Consider the following 26,348-nt stretch of genomic DNA (forward strand, 5'->3'; position numbering starts at 1 on the left):
GGGAGCGGCGATGGGCCCGCAGCGGGACTAGCGGGCACCCGGCCGGCCGCCATGGCCCTCAGCGCAGCTCCGGGCTGCCGCGCCGGGGAGCGGGGGCCCCGCTGGAGGAGGCCCTGGAAGCTCCTGGCCCTTGGCCTGCTCTCCGCCTCCTCCGTGCTGGCGGCCGCCCCGGGCGCCGGGGCCATGAGCAGGGAGGAGAAGCGCCGGCTGGGGTGAGCGCAGGGACGGACGGACGGCGGGCCGGGGCCGGGCCGGCGTGTGCGCTGCCCGCGGGGCTGGGATGGGCTGGGATCGGTGACTGCAGAGCTTCGGGACCGCGTCCCCTGTCTGTCCGTCCGTCCGTCCGCCCCCGAACGCTCCGGGGGCCGCGCGGTGCGGTGCCGGCCGTGCTGGGGCCGCGTGTGCCGGAGCCTGGCCGTGTCCGGGCCAGCTCACCCGGCTGCGGGGCACGCCCGGCCCCGGCTCCGCTCCGGGATCGAGCCGTGCGCTCTGGGAACATGGAGCTCGCCTTGGAGCTTCGGGCAGGGCTTGCTGAAAAGGGGCTGGGGGTGAAAGTGAGCAAAGGTAAGAGCAAATCCCCGCTCGGCTGGTTTAATTGTGGCCGGGAGAGTGCGGGAGTCATAAAAAAGGTAAATGTTGACGTGTGTTCTGCCCAGTTCCTGTATGTAACCTAAACCGCTCGGTCCCCGTGCGCGTACGTGTAAGACGCTGATTTTTTATCGCAGTTTTTAGCTGAAGGGTAAATATTACAACATATCTAGAAATGCATTTTCCTGCATGGAGCGGGACTTGTTAAAACAAATTTGCAATCAAGGGTATTTTGTGTTAGTGTGCTTCTGGGGGCAGTTTCATCGTCCTCTTCCCATGCGGTGGTTAGTTGTACAGAACAATAATGCAAAAAGTCTGCTGGAGAAGCAGTGTGGATACTCTCACAGTTGTTAAGGTTGGAAAAGGCCTCCAAGATCATCAAGTCCAGCTGTCATGTATAAGTTGATATTTAACTCCAGTGTTTACAGTTACTGGGATTTTCCATCATGGGTTCTCAGGATAATTTGTGCAGTCTTTTATATGTTTTCTTCACGAGGCTACACAAGGAGTTGAAATTTCATCCCCCAATTTGTTTTAAAATTTTTGCATTGCACTTAAAATATCATCTGATACCCCAGGCATGTGCAGGCCGTGTCCTGCTGTGGTTTGTGTTTGCCTGTAAATGTAAGTTTTAAGCAGTTGTCTGTGTGCTGCATCACCCAGCAGCTCTGTGTGTTTATCTGGGGTTTTTTGCCTGCTGCAACCTGAGAGGCACCTGGGAAAAGCACCATCCTCTGCTCTTTTGATGCCTTAATGCACTAGAGTCAAAACTACTTCTTGAATTTCCAAGTCATTGAACTAAATTGGATATTTACAATATAATTGTGGTGTTCCTGGCTCCTTTATGTTCTGTCTTATCAGCAGAGATTGTGAATTATGTTGATGGTAGAAATTAGCATCCTTTTTTCCTTGCAGGGCTCCTTAGTGTAACAGTTAGGAATGATCACAGGTAGTGCTGTGTCTTAAAAAACAATGTGTTTTTTTGGGAGTTTTTGTGTGTGGAAGCATTTCTGTTCTTTCAGACATATGAAACAAAAGTAAGAATTTTCTTTAGTTTTTGCTTGCCAAGAGATCCCCAAATAATTTCATGTTAGGTGAAGAAGGAGTCTTTCCTTTCTGTAGTGGACAAGAGTAGCTGAATCAAGAAAAATTATTATTCTGTATTTCATTTACTTGAGTAGAGTATGTTAGTAGAGGACCTGTGCCTGACATTCAGATATTAAAGTGTGATGTAAGATGGTGTGTTAAAGGCCACTGGGAGACAGACACTAATGCTTTTCCTTTTTTTCTCTTTTAGAAATCAAGTGCTTGAAATGTTTGATCATGCATATAGCAATTATATGGTAAGTGAAATACTTGTTTGGTGTTTTTCAGAGGAGTTGTTGCTGACCTAGGGGAGAAAACAACCTACAGTACATGACATTCTATAGAAATATCTGGGAAGGAGGGGTGAAAACAGAGCTAAAATAAATAACAGCACCTGTAAAGCCTTTAAAAAGACCACAAGTGTTACTTTCAGGAGGGTTGTGAAGGCTTTTAGAGTGCTAACTAAGAATTGCTTGTGGTAACTCTCCTAATCCATGCCTGACACCTTTCCCAAACCAGTTCATCTCATGTCAGGCTATCAACAGTAAAGAATTTGGTTTGAAACTCCAGGAAAAGGAGCTTTGGGAGAGCTGTCCGTAGCATTTGATTCTGGAGAACACAAATTGATCTTACTTATTTCGTAGGTAAAAATGACATTTAATATTTCTTCAGTGGTAAGCCATGTCAGATGCAGTTTGGGTGTTCTACAGACTGTTTGCAGAAGAGAAAGGGAATCTGGTGCCATATCCCAGGGTGTGACTGTCATATGACCATGGGCCATGCTGGCTGTGGTTTCTTTTGCTCTGACTTGTGATTCCTGTGCAGGTATCCTCCTGTTCTGGATCTCTGAGCCATCCCACACACCCTGCTCTGGCTCTGTTTACAAAAGCTTAACAATAAATGGTTACTTGGAGTGCACTTCCTCAAGTAAAATTACTTTAAAATATTCTATAAGTAATACACTTCTGAGGAGACGGTGTGGATTTGACTAAGATAAATATAAAAGATTAATTCTTACTGGCTTCATGTGAACATTCTTGCACATTCTTTGTGGCTGTTACAGAAACCCCTCTGAAGTTGCGTCAGTTCCTGCAGCACAAACTGCTGTTTCCTTGCAGCATCTTGCCACATGTCCCAGGTTCTGTGTTATGGGTTAAACTTTAATATGTAATTCATACTTAAAATCTCAGGAGTTAAAACTTAATACAGCATGGGAGAGATACAGGACTGTAGAGTGGACAGAAAGCTAAGCCAAGAGGATTTTCAAAGGGGTGCAGTTTCTCCTTTTAACTTAAGCTCTGGACTTTTGAAACCTTTAGCAGTTAAACATCAAGGCTTTTTTGGTTGTAATTTTTGTAATCTGGTTCCATGAAAAACACTTGGCTTGGATTTCCTCAATGGAAAACTTATGTGTTTGGCAAAATTGGACAAAATATTACAAGGAGCTGTGCTTCTACTGTTCATTGTGTGATAAATTGGCAACTGGTGGGGGTCTTGCCACATCTGAAGCAAGAAACTTCTGTCTGAAGGAGAGAGAAAACTTCAGTTATCCTGGAGACTTTGAAGCCAAAAGGATATTTATTTGCCACGTATGCTGGAGCACTAAACAAACAGAGAAATGTGACTTGCTTGTTTAAAGCTGAAGAAAAGATTAGAGTATCAGACTTGATTCTGACAACAGGAGAATGAAGTGGTTTTGCAGGTGTTTTTGGAACAGCCAGCTGAAAAGTTTTGATTTTCTGTTTCTATTAATACATATTTTAGACATTTGTATTTAGAAGACTGAAAATTCATGTTTGATTGCAGGGGAAATTCCCTTGCCTTTTTTTGTCTTTTTAAAGTTGTTAACAGAAGCTTAGAAAAAGCTGCTGGGTTTTTTCAGTCCTTGAACTACATTTGTAATAATGGGGATATTTCTCTTCTTGGCTGTCAGAACATGTGAAAATGACATGTCAGTCACTTGAGGCCAGTGACAAGTTGGGAAATAACTCAGTGCAATAGCTGCTTATTCTCTGATGTAGGCAGAGAATAAGTGAACTTTTATTTTTCAAAATGCTTCAAGTTCTTTATTTGTAAAGCTAAAAGTTTACTTTTCCAGATTTTTTATCACTTCTCTTATCCAAAATTTAAGCCGAAGATCTCAGTTTTGACATTGTTGTTGTTGTGTACTTCTTTAATCTGTTTTTCTGAATACTTTGCAGAGGTATTCAGAAACATCTAAGCTGTACTAAAATGATCTAGATTCTGCCTTTTGTAGTTAAACTTGAGGAGAACAAAGACTTGAGCAAAGAACAAAACACTCAGGAGGGTGGTATACAGGGAAACAAACCATCAGTTTCAAAAGAAGTTGCTGTAAGAGCTGTTTATTTATAGAGGAATGTTTCTTTTTTATTTTTATTTCATGCTTGATTACAGATTATTTTTGTACCATATATTTGGAAAGATTTTGCATGTGTTTACTTGCAGTTTCAGTGCAGCAGTTGAAGTTTTTTCTCCGGCCACATGTTAGTTCTCCACTAGAAGTCAAACTGGAGACCTCAGTACAGCAGCCAGTTTCCTGCTGAAATAAAGAGAAAAGCTCTGTCCCAAACCACTTGTGTTAAGCTTCTAAAGGAGGCAATTTCATGTTTATTTGAATTAGATATATTTAAGATTCATTGTCATTGATGTCAGTCTTATATTTGTAATATTTGTAAAAGGCTCAGTCTTGTTAAGTTTTGGTGGGTTTTTTTGGTGAATGTTATCTTTTATGTCTTGTGTAGTAATTTATCAATGTTTTGTTTGAACTTCTGAGTTCTTTTACCTGTCACTGATTGTCACCCTCAGCCAGGTGAGTTCATTGTGCAGAGTGCAGTGAAGGCCATCGAGGTGATGGAGAGGCTGGAGCATCTTCCCTGTAAAGAAAGGCTGAGGGAGCTGGGGCAGTTCAGCTTGGAGAAGGGAAAGCTCCAGGGAGTTTAACAAGGGAGGCTGTCAAGAAGACAGAGCCAGGCTCTTGTCAGGAGTGCTGAGAGGAAATGGGCATCAACTGAACCACTGCAGGTTCCCTCTGAACAGGAGGAAACACTTTGTCTGTATGGAGTTGAGCCGGTACTGACACAGGGTGCCCAGAGAGGCCATGGACTCCCCCTTGCAGATGCTCAGGAGTTACCTGGACATGGTACAGGGCAGCTGGGTCTGGGTGATCCTTCTTGAGCAGAGGGCTTGCAAAAGATGAACTCTGGAGGTTCCTTCCCACCTGCAGGGCTCTGTGGTGGCCGTGCAGGTTTTCTGGAGAGCAGCACGATGAGGATTCCTTTTGCAGGCTCCCAAGGGTGGCGGTGAGCACTGTAACTGATTCCCCTGTTTTGTTCCCAACAGGAGCATGCGTATCCAGCTGATGAACTCATGCCTTTAACTTGTCGTGGACGAGTGCGGGGTCAGGAGCCAAGTCGAGGGGATGTGGATGATGCCTTGGGAAAGTTAGTGTCTGAAATGGTCACTGTAAACATCTAGGAATAGAAGTACAATTGGCAGCCCATAAGCCTTGTTTGTTCAGTTGATTTGGCCAGAAACTTACACTTGTAAGAAGTGTTTTTGTTGTTGTGAAGTTAACTTACACTTGTGTTTTTATTATTATAAAGTTAACTCATGTGAAATTGTACCTTAATTAGAAGAGGAGAATTGACCAGTGAATGAAATCCAAAAATAATTTTTTAATGGTCCTCCCAAGTATTTTCCATAGGAAAGCCTTCCAAATGTGTGCTGACATTCATGGTATTAGTAGTACAGGTTATAAGGGTTAATGTTGTGCTGAACACAACAATAAACTCTTATCCATGATGCTGACCTAATAAGTGATATTTAAAGTGCTTTTTTAAAGTAGAAAGTTTTCTGAAAACAAGCAGTCAAATGATTATCATGTGTATGATAGCCTGAGGCCTTTGCTGAGGTATAAAACATTATTTCAGACTTATTTTCTGTTCTTTCTTTCAAGGGAGTTGATAGTACAAAATACTGATCCTTTGGCTAGCAGAATGTAAATTTAAGGACTGTTTTTTTCCATGTTAAATGGAATAATCAAAGGCAAAGTTGACCTATTCTAAATGCATTTGTAATTGATACCTTTGAATATGTGCAGTTTATAGATCAAATTCTTTAATAACAAACAGCTGATTTTTTTTTAATATCACTGTTTAATGTCTCTAAGCACAGTAATGTTAATGAAAGCTGAAATCCTTCTCTTAAATAGTGCTTCTAATTGTCTGTAGGATATTGAGCATGTTATTTTGGCTGTGTTTTGTTATGTACAGATGTTTTTTAGTCTAGAGATTTCCATATAATCCTGCTGCCTTGAAGGTATCCAAAGATACAGCAGATGAAAAATGTAATGAAAATGTATTTTGAATCCATTCTTTTTAATGACCTTTTTTAAAAGTAACATTCTAGCATTTGAGTAAAAATACCTTCCAGCCCATTTGAGTAGAAATACCTTCTCTCCTGCTCTCTACCCTTAGATGCATTAAATTATTGTATGTGTTTATTATTTTTCTGTATACAGGCTTTATTCTCTACCTTATAATTAGTTACAGTATTATGTAGCAGATTTCTTATCTAATTCCTGTTTCTTGCCAGCTGCCTCATCAGTTGTGTTCTCTGCCAGTCTTTGCAATCACAGAGTGACAGGGTGAGGGAGCTGGGTCAGTTCTGTTTCCCTGGAGAACTTAGGAGCCTTCCATATAGATGTGAAAGGCATAATTTCTCTCCTCTTGTACAGAAAAAGTTGTGAATTTGTTAGGCAGTTGTGCATAGTCATTAATTAATATGTCTCCTGTAAAACAGCACTCACAGAATGCCCTTATGTCTTTACAAATTCAAGAGAATTATAATATAGGAACACTTAATTAGAATTTTGGTGTCACATGTTGCCTGCAAGGTTTCAAACACTGGGCAGTTATTGAAATCCTTGATGTGTGCTCCTCAGTAGGCAATTTTAACTGTTCCACAGTGTTCAGTTTTAACACCATCGTGTTCTGTAAATTCTATTCTGTGTTGTGGGTGTGTCTTAGCATAGGAGCAGTTGTTGGAATTAGACATATTTAAGATACAATTATAGATATAATTCCTGGGATGGGGAAAGCTCCTTCAGCTTGGGATGCACTGGAACAGCCCTGGAGAAAACCTCTGATCCTCATTAGGATCTTCTTGTTTCAGGCACTGTGGAGCTGACATACTCTCTTTTCATGGAATAATCACAGAATCCCAGCCTGGTTTGGGTTGGAAGAGCCCTTAAAGCCCATCCAGTTCCATGGGCAGGGACACCTTCCACCAGCACAGGTTGCTCCAAGCCCTGTCCAGCCTGGCCTTGGGCACTGCTAAAATAGTTCTTTATTTTAGAATAAATAAAGTAGTTCTTTATTTTAAGCCTACCACTTGCTAGTGTTGGAACAGTTTCTGGTATGAGAAATTTAGCTTGGAATGGCTTGTGATCTCAACATTTTTCCTTTTTTTTGAAAAACCAAATGAAACAGAGGCTGGAAAACCACTTAAACTTTTATGCTGGATTTCTAATAGATTTGATTGGAGACAAGAAATAAAAATTAAATTTATTTACCAGAATTTAGAAAGCATTGCAGTAAATAAATGTATCTGTAATCATAGCCTCTTTGTCAGCTCCTCTTCTGGTCATTAGCAAAGGGGAGAAACTTAGTAAGAGGTTTTGATATTAAACATGTTGAGTACAGCTGATTGTTTTGCAGCTGGTGGTCTGTGAGAATTTAGTTTCCTCCCTGGTATCGGTTACTATTAAAAATCACTTAATTCCTACAGATACAGATCTGTAGTAAATCTGTTTTAAATTTTCTTTCATAGGTTTTCACTGACCTTAATTGATACCTTGGACACTCTTGTGGTAAGCTTAATCTGTTGATAAGCTTTGATAAAACAGAAAGATTGTTTTCTGATGCTCAGACTTATTTTTAGATTTCTTTTTCATGGCTGTTGATCTCTGGCTCTGTTTGAAGTGACTGTTGCTTGTGGGAACTTTGAAGTGCTGTGAGAATGGAGTTTGGAGTTGGTTGTAACAACTACAGCAGTTCCTTCACATTTCAGTGATACTTTTTTATATTGCTTTTATTTTGGCTCTAACTTAACACAAAAGAGTTATAGTCTAAAGCAAGAGGCTCAGTTGGTGGTGGGCACCTCTTAATAACTGCTGATGTATTTCTGGTTTAAATTGTATGTTCATATTTCTTGGGTAACTTTGTGTGCACTGAAATATCCTGTATGCAAGTACACTGTGACTGCATTAGCTCTACTGGAACTGAACACCTGCTCACTGTTGTATTCCAGGTGTTAAATAAAACCAAAGAGTTTGAAGAGGCTGTAAAAAAAGTAATAAAGGATGTTAATTTAGATAATGACATAGTTGTGTCTGTCTTTGAAACCAACATAAGAGTCCTTGGGTGAGTAACTTTTGTTTTCAAAACTCCTAAAAATGTGGATTTTAGGCAGTGTCTTTAAGACACTCTTCTGTGCTATTCCACCTGTTTGAAATAGTTGTGCCTTTGTCAGAGAGTGGTTTTAAAATGCAAGGCAGGACTTGCTGCAGTGGTACTGGATCAAGCTGCCCCATCTCACTGCTGCAGGCACAGCTTTGCTGATTAATAACCCCATGAGCATGCTGAGGGAGCAGGGGGGTTGCTTTGGAAAAACAGGTTTGCAAATGTCTCTGTTCAATACTTGATTTACCACATTTTGATACCTGGGGTCATAGATTATTTCAGCTTGGAAGGGACCTCTGGGGCTCAATGCTGGATCAGAGCATGTAATTTTAAGTTATTATATGACATTTTGGAGGTCTTGGTTGCTATTCCTGTCTTATATTGATGAATCTATGAATACAATGATAAACAAGAAGAATTGCTTCCTGATAGCAAAAATCCTGATAGCAAACCTTGATTATAATGGGAATTAAATCAGCAGTTTAAAAACTAGGGTCACAGTTATGTACATGTCATCTAATTGTAGAGAGCTGTCCTTGCTGTTCAGATGAACATACCTTTTGAGATGTGGATCATTTCTCTTGTGTTTAGAGGTCTCCTAGGTGGGCACTCAGTGGCAATTATGCTGAAGGAAAAAGGTGAATATATGCAGTGGTACAATGGTGAACTCCTGCACATGGCCAAGGAACTGGGCTACAAGCTTTTACCTGCTTTTAACACCACTAGTGGTCTCCCTTATCCAAGAGTAAGTTCTGTTTCTGTAATGCAGGATTATACTGTAATCATGACTTCTGCTGTTTTGATTTTATATCTGTTTCCAAAATAATTTCTGTATTTATTAAGCGGCAAGAAAATTGAAAACTGATAAATTGCAGGTACTCTAAGAGCCAGAGTAGTGAGGTATTTACAAAACTACATTTCCAGGAGTTCTTGTGATGGTTTGAGTTCCTGATTTGTTGCTAAGAAATTGCTCAGATTAGATTTTTATTCTCTTACTGTATTCTCTTATTCAAATGCCTAGTGAACCAGGCAACAGGATCATGTTTGGGAGGGTTGAGATTTTGAGTATTTGTGGATAGTTCTCTTTGTCTAAAACAAAGAGCAAAGCCAGAGAGATCTGTTTTTTCTTGTCTTTAGAAAGAGCATAGATTATATACGTGTTATACAGGGAATGTAAACTCTTTCAGCTAGGAAAAATAAATATTATAATGTCTGTTTTTCTCTAGGTTAACTTAAAATTTGGTGTAAGACATCCAGAAGCACGAACAGGAACAGAAACTGATACCTGTACAGCTTGTGCTGGTACCTTGATCCTTGAGTTTGCAGCTTTAAGCAGATTCACAGGAACGTCTATATTTGAGGTTTGCTTTCCACGATGTCTTATTTTTTGCCTTAGTGTAGTGTTTACAGTTTGTAATTTTGGCAAAAGAATTCTGAGTTCACTAAATGCATGTCTTAGCTGTGCTGCACAAAAACTTTTGTATATGTTGAGATTTGTAGTGTTTGTGGGTTTTCTTCCAAGGTTTGATTTTTTTCAATAATTTTTTAAATCACAGGAAATAATTTTCGTTGAAAGTAGTTACAGTAATATAGAAGTAAACAAAATAAATATTCTGAAGATCAGAAGGAGTTCTGAAATAGTTAGACGTGAAACATCCTATTCCTTTCCTGGCATCTTAATTGAAATAGCCAGAAGAATCAGAGAGTTGAGTGTCTATGTTTCCCAATTCCCTGTTGCTGTTGTTGTTGCAGGAATATGCCCGGAAGGCGCTGGATTTTATCTGGGAGAAGAGGCAGCGCAGCAGCAACTTAGTGGGGGTCACCATCAACATCCACACCGGGGACTGGGTCCGCAAAGGTGGGGCCAGGGGGGGTCTCACCCACCCCCAGCTTATCTGGGGGGGCTGCTGAAAGTTCTTAATGGGATGGGCAGTGGAGGAACATGCTGCCCCAAAGCCTGGCTCTGGTAGAGAAAGTGGTTTTATTCATGGCAAAGTGTTCCCTGATCCTCTTTAATACCAAGAGGGAAGTGCCTTGGGATGAATTTTCAGAGACTGCTATAAATACATGGGAAAAATATAAATAGGATGGGAGAAGTGATGTCCTGTGAAATAAGTGTCTTTTAATGCATGTGTGTCCATATTATTATGTGCACTGGTAGTGCAAAGCCTTTGGCATACACACACAGTATTGTGTCTCTGCTTCCATCTGTGCCTTAATTCCAGTGAAAGGAGGCTTTTCCTTTCACTGGAAGAGCCTTTAAATTTAAAGTGGGAAAATGTGGAAAATACCCATATTGCTACATAAAGTAAACCCACCTTTTTATTTTCACCTGTTCCTAGACAGTGGAGTTGGAGCAGGAATAGATTCATACTATGAATATTTATTAAAAGCCTATGTCTTGCTGGGAGATGACAGTTTCCTGGAAAGATTTAACACGGTAAGTTAACACCTTGCTCAGGTTTGTGCCTTCTGCAATACAAATTTCAGAGTAATTGTGTTGTCAGCTGTTAGCCTGAGAAGGGATCTTTAGTAGAATTTCTGTGACTTCTGCTGTGTTCAGTGCCAGCTCTTTTTAGTGAGGGTTTTTGCTAATCTTGGGTGATTAGCTGTCACATGAGCAGTTATTTTAACCCTGTCCAGTAAAACTCAGAACCTTGTAGGCCTTTATCCATGGTCCTAGTATGGGAGAAGCTGTATTTCCAGACCAATACCGCAAATGTTTCTGTAAAAGAATGTAAGGACCTCTTCTTCCAAACCATTGTACAATTTCATTCTGTCCTGGAACAACAAAAAAAATCAAAGTGTGAATCTTGCTTTGCACTGCAGATCTTCAGGCCCAGGATGCATTTAAGTATACAAGCTGAAAACCATACTCAGTTTTTTTTAATTCATAAATTACTGAGCAGCTTTGGTCAGCATCATAATTCTTTCATAAAAGCATTATTTATTTTGAAAATAGCAATATCCATTAAAAACATCTTAAATCATAAAATTATTTTACATCATATAGCATGATTTTTTTATTAGAAGATAATAATTCCATCGTTAAAGTTGTAATACTTTAGGTGTAATGATGATTTCATGGTCCTAAGTGTTACATTTTCTTTGAGCTACATCTGTTAAGTGTTTCCTGTCAGTTTGGCTGATGTGCTCAGGATTGCACCTTCTGAAAACAAAGTTTAGGATTGGAAGTCAGCAACGTGGCAAGTGACCTAGTGGGTTTAGAAGTTCTTCTGAGCCACCCAGTCTAACTGCTTTGTGTGGGTTTTTTAACCTCCTTTTCCTCCTGAGATCCATATGCTTTGGAATTCTGTTGTTCAGAAAAAGCAATTTCAGCTTTCTTTAGAGTGTGCTTTAAAATTCATCCAAAACAAATGTGCCTTAACTGTGATATTCCTAGTTTATCACATGGCTGCTGGATGTACTTTTGTGTATGTGTATTCCTTGGAAATGTGGTAAGCTTTGCAAGTGTAGTAATGTGGAGCTTTTCAGTATTTACTACACTTGGTTTTAGTTTGCAAAACTAGAGATGAGGGGCACTGCCAAATGTAATAATGATTGGAGATGTAGTACTGGCTTTTCCATTCAAATGCAATGCCAGTCTGGTGATCTGTCTCTTTTTTGGGGAATGATTTGATACAAACTCTGCTTTTCCTGATGTTTGGCAGCACTATGATGCCATAATGAGATACATCAGCCAGCCACCTCTTCTCCTTGATGTTCACATTCACAAACCAATGCTAAATGCTCGGACCTGGATGGATTCTCTGCTTGCTTTCTTCCCTGGATTGCAGGTAAGGTGTAAAACCCATGTACAGATGGTTTTAATAACAAAGAAATTATTAACTGGGTTGGATGTATGATTTTCAAGCCAAGTGTAGTAATTTGATTTTCAGAAATACTGAGGGAACATCCCTGGCAGTGTCCAAGGCCAGGCTGGACAGGGCTTGGGGCAGCTTGGGCTAGAGGAAGGTGTCCCTGCCCATGGCAGGGGTGGCACTGGATGGGCTGTAAGGTCCTTTCTAACCCAAACCATTCTGATTCCATGATTTCTGTACTTAGTTTTCTGTACAGTCACATCAATGCCATGGTGCAAGTTAATGTGCTTTGCTGGCTGTGTTGAGTATCAGGACAAGTGTGTTCCTGTAATTTGCTTCCTTCACTCCTAGTCATGAAAATACTCCAATTAAGCTGCCTTTGTACTAGTAACTGGTTTTCTACTTTGTGTGCCATTGACATCTTTAAGATAACCTAAATGACATTTTCAAGTTCTCTGTAAATGTCAGAAGTCCTTGTTCTACATGGACTTCTGACATTTTAATAATTTTAATGAGTTCAGTGATTTTGCTTAAAAAACTCTTAAGGAGTAGCTGTGACTTACACTGATAGGGATTAATAATTACAATATGTAGTGACTGCTCTGTGGCTTTACATGAACACACCATGAGTGTTTTTAACCTTGAGTATTAGCCGTATGCTTGGTGAATTAATGATACTTTTATTATGTAATTTTAGGTGTTGAAGGGTGATATCAGACCTGCTATTGAAACACATGAGATGCTGTATCAGGTTATAAAAAAGCATAACTTCCTTCCAGAGGTAAGGTAGTAGTTTTTTGATTTTGTAGATCAAAAATTTGTAATTTTGATTGTGTAAACGGATTCTTACAATTCTTACATCAATTTGAGCAGTTTTAGATGCCCATTTGAAAAACCAGCAGGTATATATGTTATTAAAATCAGAGCTTCATTTCCACAGCATACTTATGTGATTTGCAGTTCTGCAGGTCTGACAGCTGAGAGGATGTTCTGAAATTTTGTATAATGACTTTGAAAGTCAGCACACAAACACTGCAGATGCTGCAAGTCTTTAAGCAAGTCCATTGTGCACAGAATAGATTGTTTACCTGCTGAAATGTGTGTCTTTAATTTGTGATGACTCAGATTATATTTGAAATGTTCTGACTCTGGGTTTAATTCTGACTTTCCTCTAGTGTAAGCTTATTTCTGTTAAAGAACATTTTAATTAACATCACATTCACCTAATGTGGTTATTGAGAGCAAAGATTGCTAAGCCCTGGAATGACTTTTTTTTTTTTGAGGTCTTTTAAAATGGTATTATTTGACTCTTCATGGGTTTTTGGTTGGTTTTTTGTGTTTTGTACTTATGAAGGAAACTGTAAAATGTCAGGTAGTTATATTTAAGCCAACAGACCATCCCCTAAGCAAAGACTTGGTTTAAATCTTAGTGTGAAATAGTAGTGAATATATGACAGAATTGGCTTTTCCCAGTGCTCATTAAGAGTGAATAGGTAGACTAGGAAATTTTTAGATATCTGACATCTAGCCTGTGGTATTAATTTAGAAACAGCTGCTTAACCATCTGTCAGTGTGCAGTGACACTTGACTGCACTGGAGGTGTCAGGTGGTAGGTATGTTTGCAAAAATGGTGTTTATCAAAGCTAGGCTGTTCAAGTAAACCTGTGTTTGGTTTGCATTCCTGCGTTTATTTTATTTTTGTCCATTCTTTTTCATCCTCAGGCATTCACAACAGACTTCAGAGTTCACTGGGCTCAGCATCCTCTGAGGCCTGAATTTGCTGAAAGCACCTACTTCTTGTATAAGGTACAGTCACATCCACTCCTCTGACCTCTGAGCACTTTTTCTTGCACCTGGAGTTTTGTTGCTGTTTTATTTCAATACAGAACTGAGTGGCATATCTCCATCTTAACTTATCCACTGGAGCCAGTTTAGGATATAAACACGATCTAATGGTTACACATTTTTTTTGTTTTATTTCATAGGCTACAGGAGACCCTTACTACCTAGAAGTAGGAAAAACCCTCATTGAAAACTTGAACAAGTATGCCAGAGTTCCCTGTGGGTTTGCTGCAATGAAGGATGTTCGTACAGGAAGTCATGAAGACAGGTAAAGTTTGTACAATTATCTTTTAAAATACAAAAACACTTTTAAAGAAAAAAAATCAAATTTCCCTGTGTAATTGAATTAAGATTTGAGGAGCTGTCTGTCTTCACTCTGATAACCAAGCCTTAAATTACCTGTTTGTAATTGCATTGAACTGTAAATGCATTGAAACAAGCTGTGCACTGTTTCAGTAGGGTTAGAGGCTGCTCTAGAAGAATATTTTCAGTTTAATAACCTTTCATTTGTCTGAGAGCAATAGATTAATTACTTTCAAGCTAAATATACTTCAAATCTGTAAGTTTGTCAGGAGGTTTATTTGTTTTTTTCTGTAATGCTCTTTTGTACTGAATGTGCTGAATCATTTCCCTCCAAACACAGCTTCTTCCAAGCAGAGGGAATGCTAATGGAATTATGTCCAGCAGTGATAGTCATGAAGTCTTCAGAGATGGAGAACTAGGAATATTTATTCTACTGATGTTCTAGAAATGAGCTCTCCCTAAAGGATATCCCCTTTTTCTCCACAGGATGGACTCATTCTTCCTGGCTGAGATGTTTAAATATCTGTACCTGCTGTTTGCTGATAAGGAGGACATGATTTTTGACATTGAAGATTATATCTTCACCACAGAAGCTCATTTGTTGCCACTCTGGCTCTCCACAACAAATCAAACCATCTCTAAAAAAAATACAGTATGTAACAGCTCCAGTCTAAATCAGTTTCTGTGGTACACTTCCTTTTTTTGAGGAGAAAGATCATAGTTTGAGGAAGTGCACCAGTTTGAACACATTGTTTAATAGGCACTCTTTCATCATATTAACAGTCACAAGAGTAGGAATAATGACTGGATTCTGCACTGCCGAACCTTTAGATACAAGATAGGAATTATTAGCAAGATTTTAAAATAAAATCATTCCCCACTTCTGTATAAATTGGAAGATAATACAGTAGGATAATTTGTCCCCATCTTTATTTTTTTTATTATTTCTTCTAAAACCTAAGGTTTTCTTGTTTGTTCTTGTGAACAAATTTTGAAAGGTTTTTGAGACAGCTGTGGAATTAATTTGACAAGATACAGAGCTACAGACAGATTAGGGATGTTTAATCACTTTAGTCCATGCAGTAGGCACCTATTGCATAAATATGAGAACAGTTGTGGGTTTATAAATCATTTAACCTTCCAGAGTAACCTGGAGTGATACAACTGTGCCATGAAACATAATAAATCTTCACCTTTTTTTCATTTTGTGGTCAACAAGGTGACATAATTTGTCTGTAAGGCAATAAGAAAAAGGAAGAAGAGAAAGAGAAAATGATGTCTGAGACATCGAGGATACAAATTCCCTTATTTGTGCTTCTATTTTTAGCATTTTCTAAGAGTTTTAGAATAATGCCTGGATCAGAGGAAAAGGCTTATATTGTGTGTCAAGCCATATATCCTGGAAAAATCACTGTTTGATGGACTTTAGCATTAAGCAGTGACAAATTTTCAGTTATTTCATCTTAATGTCAAACACTGGTTATGTTTTAATGGATCATGGATTTGGTGTTAAATGTTCCTTCAGGGTGGAAATCCTACATCCTCTCTGAAATGTTCCTTCCCTGTGATTTATCTTTCCTCCTTGAGTTTTGGAAACAGGCTGGTTTTTGCACTAAGCAAGAAGTTTTCTGAAGGGTCTGAAGGAGCATTTTATGTAACTTTTGTTCCCAATATAAAAATTTAATACCTTTGAGACAGGCAGGGTTCCCACAGCTGGTGCTGTTCTCAGTGCTGGCCTAACTTAGTTTGTTCTATTGAGAACTGCAAATGTTAATGAAAAGCCAGTAGAGAGGATAGAATAAATTGCTCAAATGCACTTTTTTAAGCTCTTTGAGTCAAAGCTGCAAATGGGCATAATCCAAGTAAGCAAAACCCATTGAAAATGGTGTCAGGTGGCTGAAAGGCTGTGACGTTGGGTGTTCCTCTTTTATGGAATTTTATCTGAACAGATGGAATGTGTAAATGATTTTTAACATAAATACAGTGCTATTAAAACAAACTGTGAGAGAGATACTTGGTGCTATCAACCCAACATCCTGTTTGTATTTGCTCTCATAAACAAGAAAGGTCATGTTTTAGTAACAGCCCTTTAGGTCTTGGATTTTAGGGAGCCTTGAAATCCTTGATTTTTCATTGGGCCAGTATGTTGCAAACAGGAGGGGTGAGTCTTTTTAGGTAGATGAATACTACATAAATTTTTATGGGTTGTGAAATGAGCTTGCCAGTTATCTATAGCCAGTTATTTGCTAAGCTAAGGACATGCTAAATGTGGCTCCAAACCACCAGACATGTTCCACATGGCTTCACATGTTACAAACCAGCAATTTGTGCAGATGTTCGCTCTGCCATCCTTCCTGAAAATAGAAATTGTTTGAATTATATAGAGATTCATCCTTGCTCATCCAGACTTGCAAGTCTGTGTGGTTCCTGAGGAGGAGAATCTTTTGTTCACAAGAAAAGATGTGACATTTTGAGTAAGAATGACCTAAAGCCTGCAGCTGGTTACTCACTGTAAAGGCGGTATCAGGTGAAACCAGAACTACTGCCTTTGCTTGTCCAGCACATAAAATACAGGGCACTGGCTTTGTCATGAGCAGGCTTGACAATGACTGTCTACTAGCAGAGGATTAGCTGTTTCTGAAAAAAAAAATCTAGAAACTGTATATAAATTTAGTAAATTACAAATTAGAATGAGTGTTGTATTCATCTGTCCAAGGGGCTGCAGTGCACTGGCTCCCCTCTGTTGCTGCCAGATGTCCCCAACACAGATAACTTAAGTTATTGATGTTCTTTATGTAAAAACATAACCTGCATTTTGTTTACTCTGTATCTTTGATTTTAGAGCACAGAGTACACAGAGCTGGATGACAGCAACTTTGACTGGACCTGTCCAAACACCCAGATCCTCTTCCCAAATGACCCCATGTTTGCCCAGAGCATCCGCGAGCCTCTGAAGAACGTGGTGGATAAGAGCTGTCCCCGGGGCATTTCCAGAGCGTAAGATGGATGTTTCCTCTCTTTGCTAGCTCAGGACTGAGTGGAACAGGCCCTGCTCTGCAGGGAAGGAGAGCCATGAGGTGTGCTGGAGCTGGCAGTCCTTTTGGAATGGGCCAAAGGGATGATTCCTGGTCACAGGAAAAAATCGCTTTGGATTTCTCTCAGCAAAACATAGTTTGTTTCCAGGTGGAATTAGCAAGTCTTTCAAAGTAAAAGGAGCTGAATGAGCTGCATACCTTGGCTACAGCTGCCACTTGGAGTATTGCAGAAAGTGTGTCTCTATTTGTAAAATACTTTCTGCAGTCTCCTGAACAATTCTGAAAGTCCTCTTTGTAGTAAAGAAATGATGCTGCCACACATAACGGCACCCGTTTTGAGGAATTTAGGGCAGTGTTAAGGCTGAGGAAGTTTATCTTCCTGACCACCTCTTCTATATTTGTATTTCATGAATAAAACTGAGTTGGAACTTTATGGGGCAAGCTAGGTTTGGTCAGTGTTGCAATAATGCAGACTATTTACAAATGAGAGAGTATATGGCAGTTTTGTTATCAATACTTGGGAAGGAGGTTTTGCACTATAAAATTATTGCTTATATAAAGACAACTTCATAAAAAAGATAACTTGATTGAGAAGTTGCATTCCACTGAAGCTTGCACGCAGTGTACCAAGAATTCCAATCTTGTGATGGCAGAGAACTCTAGAACACTAGAGTTCTGTTTCAAGGATAATTTGATTTTTAAAGCTTTGATCTCTGATGTCTTTTGGCAGAGAGGAGAGTTTGGGAAGTGGACCAAAACCACCACTGAGAGCCAGAGACTTCATGGCCAGTAATCCTGAGCACCTGGAGATCCTGAAGAAGATGGGAGTCAGTTTGATCCACCTGAAAGATGGACGAGTACAGCTAGTGCAGCATGCAGTGCAAGTAAGATGACCTGGCAGGGTTTTACTTTTTAGAGCTCTCAGCAAAGTCCTCCCAGCAATGATACTTGACACCTGGGGCTTCAGGAGGGGCAGCCACCCTGTGGAAAGAGGCACATGAGCTGCATATTGTAGCTATATTTAGCAGGCTGATGCTTGTTAATATTTTTCTCAACAACACTTTTAACTAATCTTCCGCTAAATTAGGTAGAGGCTGCTCAGGTTGAAGTGATGTGGCCAACAGCATCTTGGCTGAAAACACTGCTTTCAGTGTGAGATACTTCCATCTCTTTATGAGGTCTATATATTTGTATATTTTCAGTTTCCTGGCTGCTGCAGGTGCTAAACCTTGTGTGAAATGATGCTTGAGTGGAAGTGAGCATCCACCCTGTGTGTACAAGTCTTTGTAGCAGTGGTCCAAGCAAACACAGCTTCAGCTTCTTTTCCCCGAAATTCCTCAAACATTTAAGATAAAATTGTTTATTGATTCCTTTCTGTGCAGGCAGCAAGTTCCCTGGATGCTGAGGATGGCTTACGGTTCATGCAGGAAATGATTGAGCTCTCCAGCCAGCAGCAGAAGGAGCAGCAGCTCCCTCCTCGAGCTGTCCAGATTGTTTCCCATCCCTTCTTTGGCAGGGTAGTCTTGACTGCTGGGCCAGCACAGTTTGGGATGGACTTGTCCAAGCACAAAGCAGGGGTATGTGAGATGTGGGTGTGTCTGTTCCTTTCTCTGTTGCACAGGCCTCAGCTCTACAGTACTGCTGTTGTTTGAGGGCTCCAGCTGATCCTCCAGGTGATCAGTTAATTATAGGGTTAAAATGACAGGCCCAGTGGTGACAATGACAGGGGTTACAGTAGTGGGGTGAGTGGCTTATCTGTCTGTGCTCTGCTCCTGAGTCAGCAGCCATGCTTCAGGATTTAAAACACATGCACAGCATGAGTTGCAAAGCAAGCTCATCCGGTCTGCAGTGCACAGCTAAGGAGATGGTGATTTAGAAGTTTCCCTCTCATGTCAGCCAGGAGCTGGCAGAAGCTTTTTAGAGTTAGAGCAAGTTGTTCTAAGGAAAGCTTTTCTAGAAGGCTCTGTGTAGATGGAAGAGGGCAATCCACAGAGGCAGGGGTCCCTGTGGGAAGCAGTAGGAAAACCCATGTTGCAGCCCCAAAGAAGAGTTCCATACTTTTGCAGTTCATAGGAGAAAAAATTTCCAGAGACAGCACTTCCCAGGTGTAGACAAACCACACTGATTATGAGAATTAGGTTTTCATTCAGTCATTCTTTGCTTCTTGAGCTCCACTTTCAAGGCACAGATTGTCTGCACTGACACAAGACAACACTAAATGCAGTAGAATGACTGAAGGAACAAAAATACATGGGAATCTTTCACAAGCATGACCATAGTGCTCTAATTCTCTATTTTTGTTTTTTCCAAACAGACAAGAGGATTCGTTGCAACCATTAAGCCATATAATGGATGCTCAGAGATCACTAATCCTGAGGCAGTGAAAGAGAAAATTGCTTTGATGCAGAGAGGCCAGTGCATGTTTGCTGAAAAGGCACGAAACATTCAGAAAGCTGGAGCAATAGGAGGCATTGTCATTGGTAAATACAATTCCAAGTTCTTAATTTGTGTAAATGTAACCTAATTTTACAGATTTGAAGATACAGGAAAGCTGACAAGCTTTAAGCTGAGACACACAGCAGTTGTGCTTTCAGAAGATGAAGAGGTGTTTGGGGTTTGTCAGGTTCTGTGCAGACACAAATTGGGATGAGAGGTTGTCAATGTTTTTGCAGACTAAAAGTTGTTACTTTAAGGATTGCAGGGTGCTGTCAGTACTAACTCCTGAGGAATAATTGGGATAGAAATGAAAAGTGGAGGAAAACACAGGGGAGGCTGTTCCAAGTTCAGCTGATCTAACAGGAAGTTTGCCCTTTCCCTGGTACTCTCTGCCTAGATGACAACGAGGGCAGCAGCAGTGACACAGCCCCTCTCTTCCAAATGGCTGGGGATGGCAAGAACACAGATGACATCACCATTCCCATGCTCTTCCTCTTCAACAAGGAAGGGAACATCATCCTGGATGCCATCCGGGAGTATGAGGCTGTGGAGGTGCTCCTTTCTGATAAAGCAAAAGACAGAGGTAAGGTTTGAGGTGATTTATGTAAATCTAGCTCCCCTCTGTGCTGTGGCACAGTGGAAAATGGACAGGAATAATTTGCACTGCAGCCCAGAGGTGCTGTGTTTTTCTGTTTGACACTGAAATTAGATTTTTATTAATTTTTTTTTTTTTCTGAGAGATATCATTGATATCCACTCCCCCACAAGGTAACGTCCAGAAATGCTGTTCCTAAATGTCACTTTGGCTTAGGAGAAAATCCAGCCTTTTGGATTCCTCTTGAACCCTTTTTGTCATCAGCTGCTTTGAAGCAGCATCAGGAACAGAATGTTTCCAGTGCCCTACATTGTGAGCATCCCTCCCTCAGCAAGATCCCCAGTGACATTCCTGGGTCCCAAAAGGAGAGAGACAAGTGCTGGAACCATTTTGCCTATCTAAGGAGAAGTGGTAAACATGAGAAATAAGGCTGCTGACCTCAGATGTTTCGTGGGTGTTCTTGTATAATGCAAGAAAATTGCAAGCTAATACATTCCCAGTTGAAATGTTTGAATGCAGCAGAAAAATCCAGATTTTCCTCTTGTAAGCTTTCCTTGTAGCACTGCTGTGTCCAAGCAGAGTAGGTAAGAGCAAGTATCCAGAAAATCAGCCTGTTTGCAAAGGGGATATGCCAATATGCCAAAATCTTGTCTTGTTTTTTACAAATCCCTCCTGTTTATAACTGTACTAAGTGCTCTGACAAAATGCTGAATAGAGGATAGCTCTGCCTTTGAGAGTTTGTAATCCATGTCTGCTTCTTCCCCCTCCTCGTGCTTCCGTTTGGAATCCCAGCAACAATCTTTAAAGGTAAAATGATTCCAAACTACATTATTGATAGCAGTAAGTATCCCATGTCAGCAGTGGCATGTGCAGTTAAATTCCCAAAAAATCCTGAAATATCAGTGTCCTTCTTATAGCCATAAGCATCAAACCCAGGGAAATGTGCATGACTAAATTGGGCAGTTGTTGGGAGCTGAGCTGGGACGTGGGAGACGTGAGTTACTTGCTTGGAGTGGGGAGGCTCTGGCTTTGGCTCTCTCAAATGCACAGTTCAGCAAACCTAGGAAACTCTGTCCAGCTCCCAAGTGCTCAGATGTGGGATCCTGGTGGATCTGGGAGCGCTTTAAAATCCAGCATAAAAGTTCAGTGCACGCAGTGGATGTTTGTTTAAAGCTGATGGAGGGTAACTGGCACTGACCCACAAGTCACTCCTGAAGTTTGAGGAACCAAAATGAACCTCAATGTACTGTTTGCCCTCCTTTAAAATGTTTTTACAAGGCTTCCCTCCTATCCCTCTGTAAAATACATTCTTCAGTACCATTACATTTTCATATCACTGGAAAGTTTGCTCTTCCTTGAAGAAATAAGGCCAAGGGAAGTTACCTTGATTTTCAAATACATAATAAAATGTTGCATTCCTATGGTTGTTTTAGCTTTTTTTTTTTTTCTTTTTTCCTGCCCTTTCAAAGACTTGGAAATGGAGAATATGGACCAGAAATCATCAGAAAGTGATGCACACAAACCAAATTCTGAGGAAGCTCCTTCAGACTCTCAGGATGCTGGAGCAGTCGGTGAGGAGCCCGAAGGAGGAGGAGAGAGCTCTGCAGTTGGTGACCCTGATCCTTTGTCTGCTGCCAGCACAGCCAGTGCCAGTGTCTCCGTGGCACAGGAGGATCCCCACACCTCTGGATCTGCAGAGGCCAGTGCTCCAGAGCCAGCATGCACACCAGGGGACAGCCAGCCTCAGGAACAAAACACCCAGACAGAGGCCACTTCCGAAGCTCACTGGGATAGCAAAGTCCAGCCTATGGAATCCATATTAGCAGACTGGAATGAAGATATAGAAGCATTTGAAATGATGGAAAAGGATGAGCTATGACTTGTAATAATAACTTATTTGTTAATAAACAAATGGAGACCTCTTTGGGTAGAAGTGAGGCCCTGATATCCAAGAAAACATATTCAGTATTGGGATGAGCAACCAGGTGTCACCTGGAAAACAACACAGAATTCCAGCACAGGCTCTTTGTATGTTTTAATTTTTCCTGTTTAAAAATGGGAACGTGCAATCAAAGCATTTGGGTGGCCCCGTGGCTGGTGCTGTGCCCCAGGTGGGGACGAGCCTGACTCCTGCCTTCCAGGCTCTGAGGGGACTCTGGGGCTCTGGGAAGCAGCTGAGCAGGGTGGGGTGACACACCATGGAATGGTTCTTGATGGGGCACCCACCATCCCCAGCTGAAAGCCTTCCTTACAGCAGCAGGGGAATTGTTTCCAGGTGTTTGCACAGCTGGAAACAGTCTGCTTTTGTCTGACATATCACAGTGCTGCTCTTCACTCCTTGCACCCCTTGCCACGAGGAACCACAAGGGGACCTGGGAGTTCCCCTCCTGCTCTGCTTGCAGCTGCAGGAATGTCCAAACCAAAGGCAGAGTGTGAGCAGGTCCTGTCAGGGAGGCTGGGCCAGCCATGGGGCCACTGGGGAAAGCTGTGGGAAGGTCCTGCTGGAGGCTGAGGGAAGCACACAAGGCAGGTGTTGAGTCCCAGGTGTTTCCCTTGGCCTCCCAGGTGGAAAAACTCCAGCCTGCCCCAAAATCTGGAACAGTCTCTGAAAGGACACAGCTCCATCAGCTGTAGCAAAACCTTTTTCTACAAGTTTGACTTCCAACAGCTTGACTCCATGTTCTTTTTATATCCAACTTGTGTGTGTGGTGTTTCAGGCAGGGAGGCCAGGGCCAGTGAGGAAGAGCAACAATTCTGGCTGTTGGCTGGATAGTTCAGAGTCCAGGGGAGTTATCCCAGGCTCTGGAGTTTGTTACAGGTAAGTGGGAGTCCAGATTTGTTATCCACATTATATTGAAGTAAAAATGGAGAAGTTTAAACAACATAGAGGCATTTTGACTGTGTCCAAAGAAACTGCCAAAAACTAATTAACTTGATTTATATAAACTGCTTTTAGTGACTTGTGGTTCAAAAAATGGTTTTATATTAAAGACAGAATGAACACTGCCTATATGCTGCACCAGGCTAAAAAATGCAGGTTTATGTTCATCTTTGCAATGGAGTAAATAAAGAGGAAGCCCCAGTCTGGACTGCACCTTTGATTTAGCTGGTGAAATGACACGTGCTGAATATGCAACTGTTAATTAGCACAGCCATACTCTGTATTTATACTCTGTACAGTGAGCAGGGCAATCCCAGGCATGCTGGATCCATGTACTCAGCCACACTTGCTTTCAAAAGCCTCAGAATGCACAGGCACCTTTTGAGAGCATGGCAGTCCATCTAAATATCATCCAGAACTTTAAATCACCAGGGTAGGAGGGAATTTGAGGAGAAATAGCGAATAAGTGTCCTTTGAAAGAAATTAGCTCTTAAATGGAGTTGTCATTCCTTTGCACAAGTAACTGTCTGGAGGCTTGGACTTGAAGCAGCTGGGGGTTTTCAGTTGGGAATGTTTTTATTTATGGGTTTTGTTACATGAGTTCACAGAAGGCATTTGACCATGGGAGCCTTGTAAGTGTCCTTGGTTCCTGGGAGCCCTGGGAGTGCCAGGACACAGCCAAGTGCAGGATCAAACCATGAGGTGCAGATCAAATGTTTTCACTCAGAGAATTCCATTGATCTGTCAGTGCTCAGTGCCACAAAAGGAGCATCTTTGTTCCCATGCTTTCTGACATGGACATCATCTTCCTTCTTGATAGCTCTTTTGGTGGAAGTACTTATTTTTATATCCTAGAGGCCTCTGGTCATTACTATCTCAAAATAGCAGCTAAAGGTTTTCTTTTTTTTTACTTGCAGATTTAGGTGTAGATGTCAAATGTTATTAAAAGGTTAACTTTCCTTGCCATCACCAGCTCATTTTTAGTAACTGCTTTCTCCACCTGTTATTAGAGCAGCAGGCATTACCTTTCAGGGATCCCAGAACTCCATGTGGATTTAGGGGGCAGCATTTTGGTGGTGGCCTACCTCAGATTACTGTTGCCTCCTTCCTTTTGAAGTGGTTTTTGTTTCATTTAGTTCTGCTTCACCTTTGAAACCATCACAAGAGCCATAGCTTTGTTTACAGACCTGAATCAGGCAAGGTTGACCTTTTGGGAAAGAGGAATTAAATTGGGGGGACAGTTTTATTCAGGTTATTTTCACTTTGTATCTCCTTATGAGGACATAGGCTTTGGTTTAACCTGTTCATATAATTCTGGATAGAATTCAGTTTTCTGTTACTATCATCTTAAAAAGCAAAAAGAATGTATTTGTCAAAAAGAAAAACCCTTTTGGAAAGGGGAGAGAGTGTTTTTCCCAAATGTTTGGAAGTCTGCTCCCTGCATATGGAATATCGCTCATCATTAATCAGGAATCGCCCTTAGTGTATAGCATTGTACATTTCTTTGGTATTGAAAACTGAAGAATTCAGGAATCACAGCTGCAACTAGCACTTATTCCATGCCATGTAATTCAGATCAGCCAATTAATTTCTCATTTGATCTTAGAGGAATCTTCTTAATTGTTTACATTTATTGTTTCTTAATGAAGTTTGAGAATGAGCCCAGCTCTGGTTCTCCTCCTCCTGCCAGTGTCCCTGAGTAGGCACCAATGAGTGTGTGTTGAGAGGTGAAAAACAGGACATCTTATGCAACAGGCATCAGTCAGAACATAGAAAACAAACCATTCTGTGAATGAAAATTGTATGTTCAGATTTTATAAGATTTTTGGTTTGTTTGTTTTTTTTAGCCAGACCAATTTACAGCCGTATATTTTCTTATGGAAGATGTCTAATAACAGGTGCTGTAACACTATTGTTGGGTTTTACTCTCTGGTGATAAATGTACCCAATATTTCTAAGGGCAACTATGTACTGTGATGTAAAAGTCTGGGCTAAAATGTACATAATCCGTGTACATAATTGTGTACTTGATTATAACTGATTGTAAAGATTTAATAAAATGTAAATATTCTGGTCAAGCTGTGCTGAACTGATGCTCATTTCTGCATTGCTGTTGGCTGTCACTTTGAGCAGGGCAGTCACACCAGTCCTTCACTGGCAGCCTCAGTGCTGGAAAAGCTTGGAATTTTTGCCTGGGAAGTTGGCTGAACCCAGAGGTATTGTAACAACCAAAACACCACTTCTGAAAGTCTAGAACTGAAACTGGACAGGCTCTCAGCAACCAGATCTAATGGGACTATTTCAACCTCTTTTCTTTATGACTTGGGCATTATTGTTTTATGTTTAAGATCCAGAATCCAGACCCTCAAAAGTTCATTTTGACTGCTGCATCTGTTACATTTAGAATGAAAAAAACAGGTTTCACTTGGGCCTGACAAGGTGAGTCTTTGAGGGGTGTATCCCTCATCCTTCCTCTGTTATGAACTCTCCTCCACCACCTCTATTCCTGTAAATTTTTGCTCTCTGGAAGTTAGGATTAAGAAAACTACGATTAAGATGCAGGAGTCCTAAATTCAAGTCTTTATTCAAGTGCTGAGCAGTGTTTATGATAGGAAGTAGAAAGCATTGCCAGCCTTGCTAGGAAAGTGCCAAATTCCTTCAGCCTACTGTTTGCCATTTTCTGGGAACATCAGGGCTTAGGGACTGGAGTGTTTTGGAGCACAGACCTTTTCTTCCCCCTTCAAGAAACAAGGGACACCAGGTCCTCACTCCTCTTATTAAAACTATATTTATTAATTTATGCCAGTGGATGTATTGAGGGCCTGTAGCTCAACTGTCACATTTCCATTTTCCCTGCAGGTGTGCCACCCTTCACCCAGAGCACTTGAGCTGCTCTGACCAAAATTCAGCCACAGCTGCTGCTCATCCCATCAGTCCCAGTGGCTCAAAGCTGCTGCGGCAGGAGTTCCATTTTCTCCCCAGGTGCTCCATGACAAGGTAATGTTAATAAACATTTCCAGCTGGAATGGAGCCTGTAAAAAAACCCTGTTAGCTGCAAAAGTTCACCCAGCACTGGCAAATTCATCTCACCTAATGCTTTGGTGGAGAGCACAGTGATGGGCTGGGGCCCCTGCAGAGGAATTTTAGCCAGAATTGTGCCTAAAAGCCTGTGTGGTACCCGCAGGTGTTTTTGGGGAGCAGTGGGGCCACCCCAGAATGTCTTGGATGCCCCACTGGCTGCCACTCCAGGACAGACCTGATGGCAGCAGTGCAGGGCAG

The 26,348-nt window shown here is 41.1% G+C and overlaps 1 protein-coding gene across 4 annotated transcripts; it reads left to right on the plus strand.

Annotated features, from left to right (window-relative positions):
• Nucleotides 1–33: 33 nt before the first annotated feature.
• Nucleotides 34–25,144, plus strand: EDEM3 (ER degradation enhancing alpha-mannosidase like protein 3). Of its 4 annotated transcripts, none has more exons than XM_058029945.1 (21): nt 34–212; nt 1,886–1,931; nt 5,035–5,135; nt 7,525–7,564; nt 8,005–8,117; nt 8,748–8,901; nt 9,383–9,517; nt 9,909–10,014; nt 10,499–10,596; nt 11,828–11,953; nt 12,675–12,758; nt 13,700–13,783; nt 13,963–14,087; nt 14,609–14,774; nt 16,965–17,119; nt 17,888–18,041; nt 18,540–18,734; nt 19,472–19,637; nt 19,991–20,176; nt 20,981–21,028; nt 21,658–25,144. In XM_058029945.1, the coding sequence occupies exons 1-21, from the start codon at nt 52–54 to the stop codon at nt 22,065–22,067; spliced, it is 2,853 nt and encodes a 950-aa protein (XP_057885928.1). In that variant the 5' UTR covers nt 34–51; the 3' UTR covers nt 22,068–25,144. The 4 variants fall into 4 exon arrangements, with proteins under 4 accessions (XP_057885928.1, XP_057885929.1, XP_057885930.1 ...); XM_058029946.1 differs by having other exon boundaries at nt 20,981–20,995; XM_058029947.1 differs by lacking the exon at nt 20,981–21,028.
• The last annotated feature ends 1,204 nt before the right edge of the window (nt 25,145–26,348 follow it).

This window comes from Melospiza georgiana, chromosome 9, assembly GCF_028018845.1.
Source record: "Melospiza georgiana isolate bMelGeo1 chromosome 9, bMelGeo1.pri, whole genome shotgun sequence".
Classification (NCBI taxonomy): Eukaryota; Metazoa; Chordata; class Aves; order Passeriformes; family Passerellidae; genus Melospiza; species Melospiza georgiana.

Bases quoted from the DNA above. Each gene is read 5' to 3' on its own strand.
- EDEM3 (XM_058029945.1), top strand. From the start codon at position 52: ATGGCCCTCAGCGCAGCTCCGGGCTGCCGCGCCGGGGAGCGGGGGCCC. The intron at 213-1,885 runs GTGAGCGCAGGG...TTTCTCTTTTAG, and splicing joins GAGGAGAAGCGCCGGCTGGG to AAATCAAGTGCTTGAAATGT. The intron at 11,954-12,674 runs GTAAGGTGTAAA...ATGTAATTTTAG, and splicing joins CTTTCTTCCCTGGATTGCAG to GTGTTGAAGGGTGATATCAG.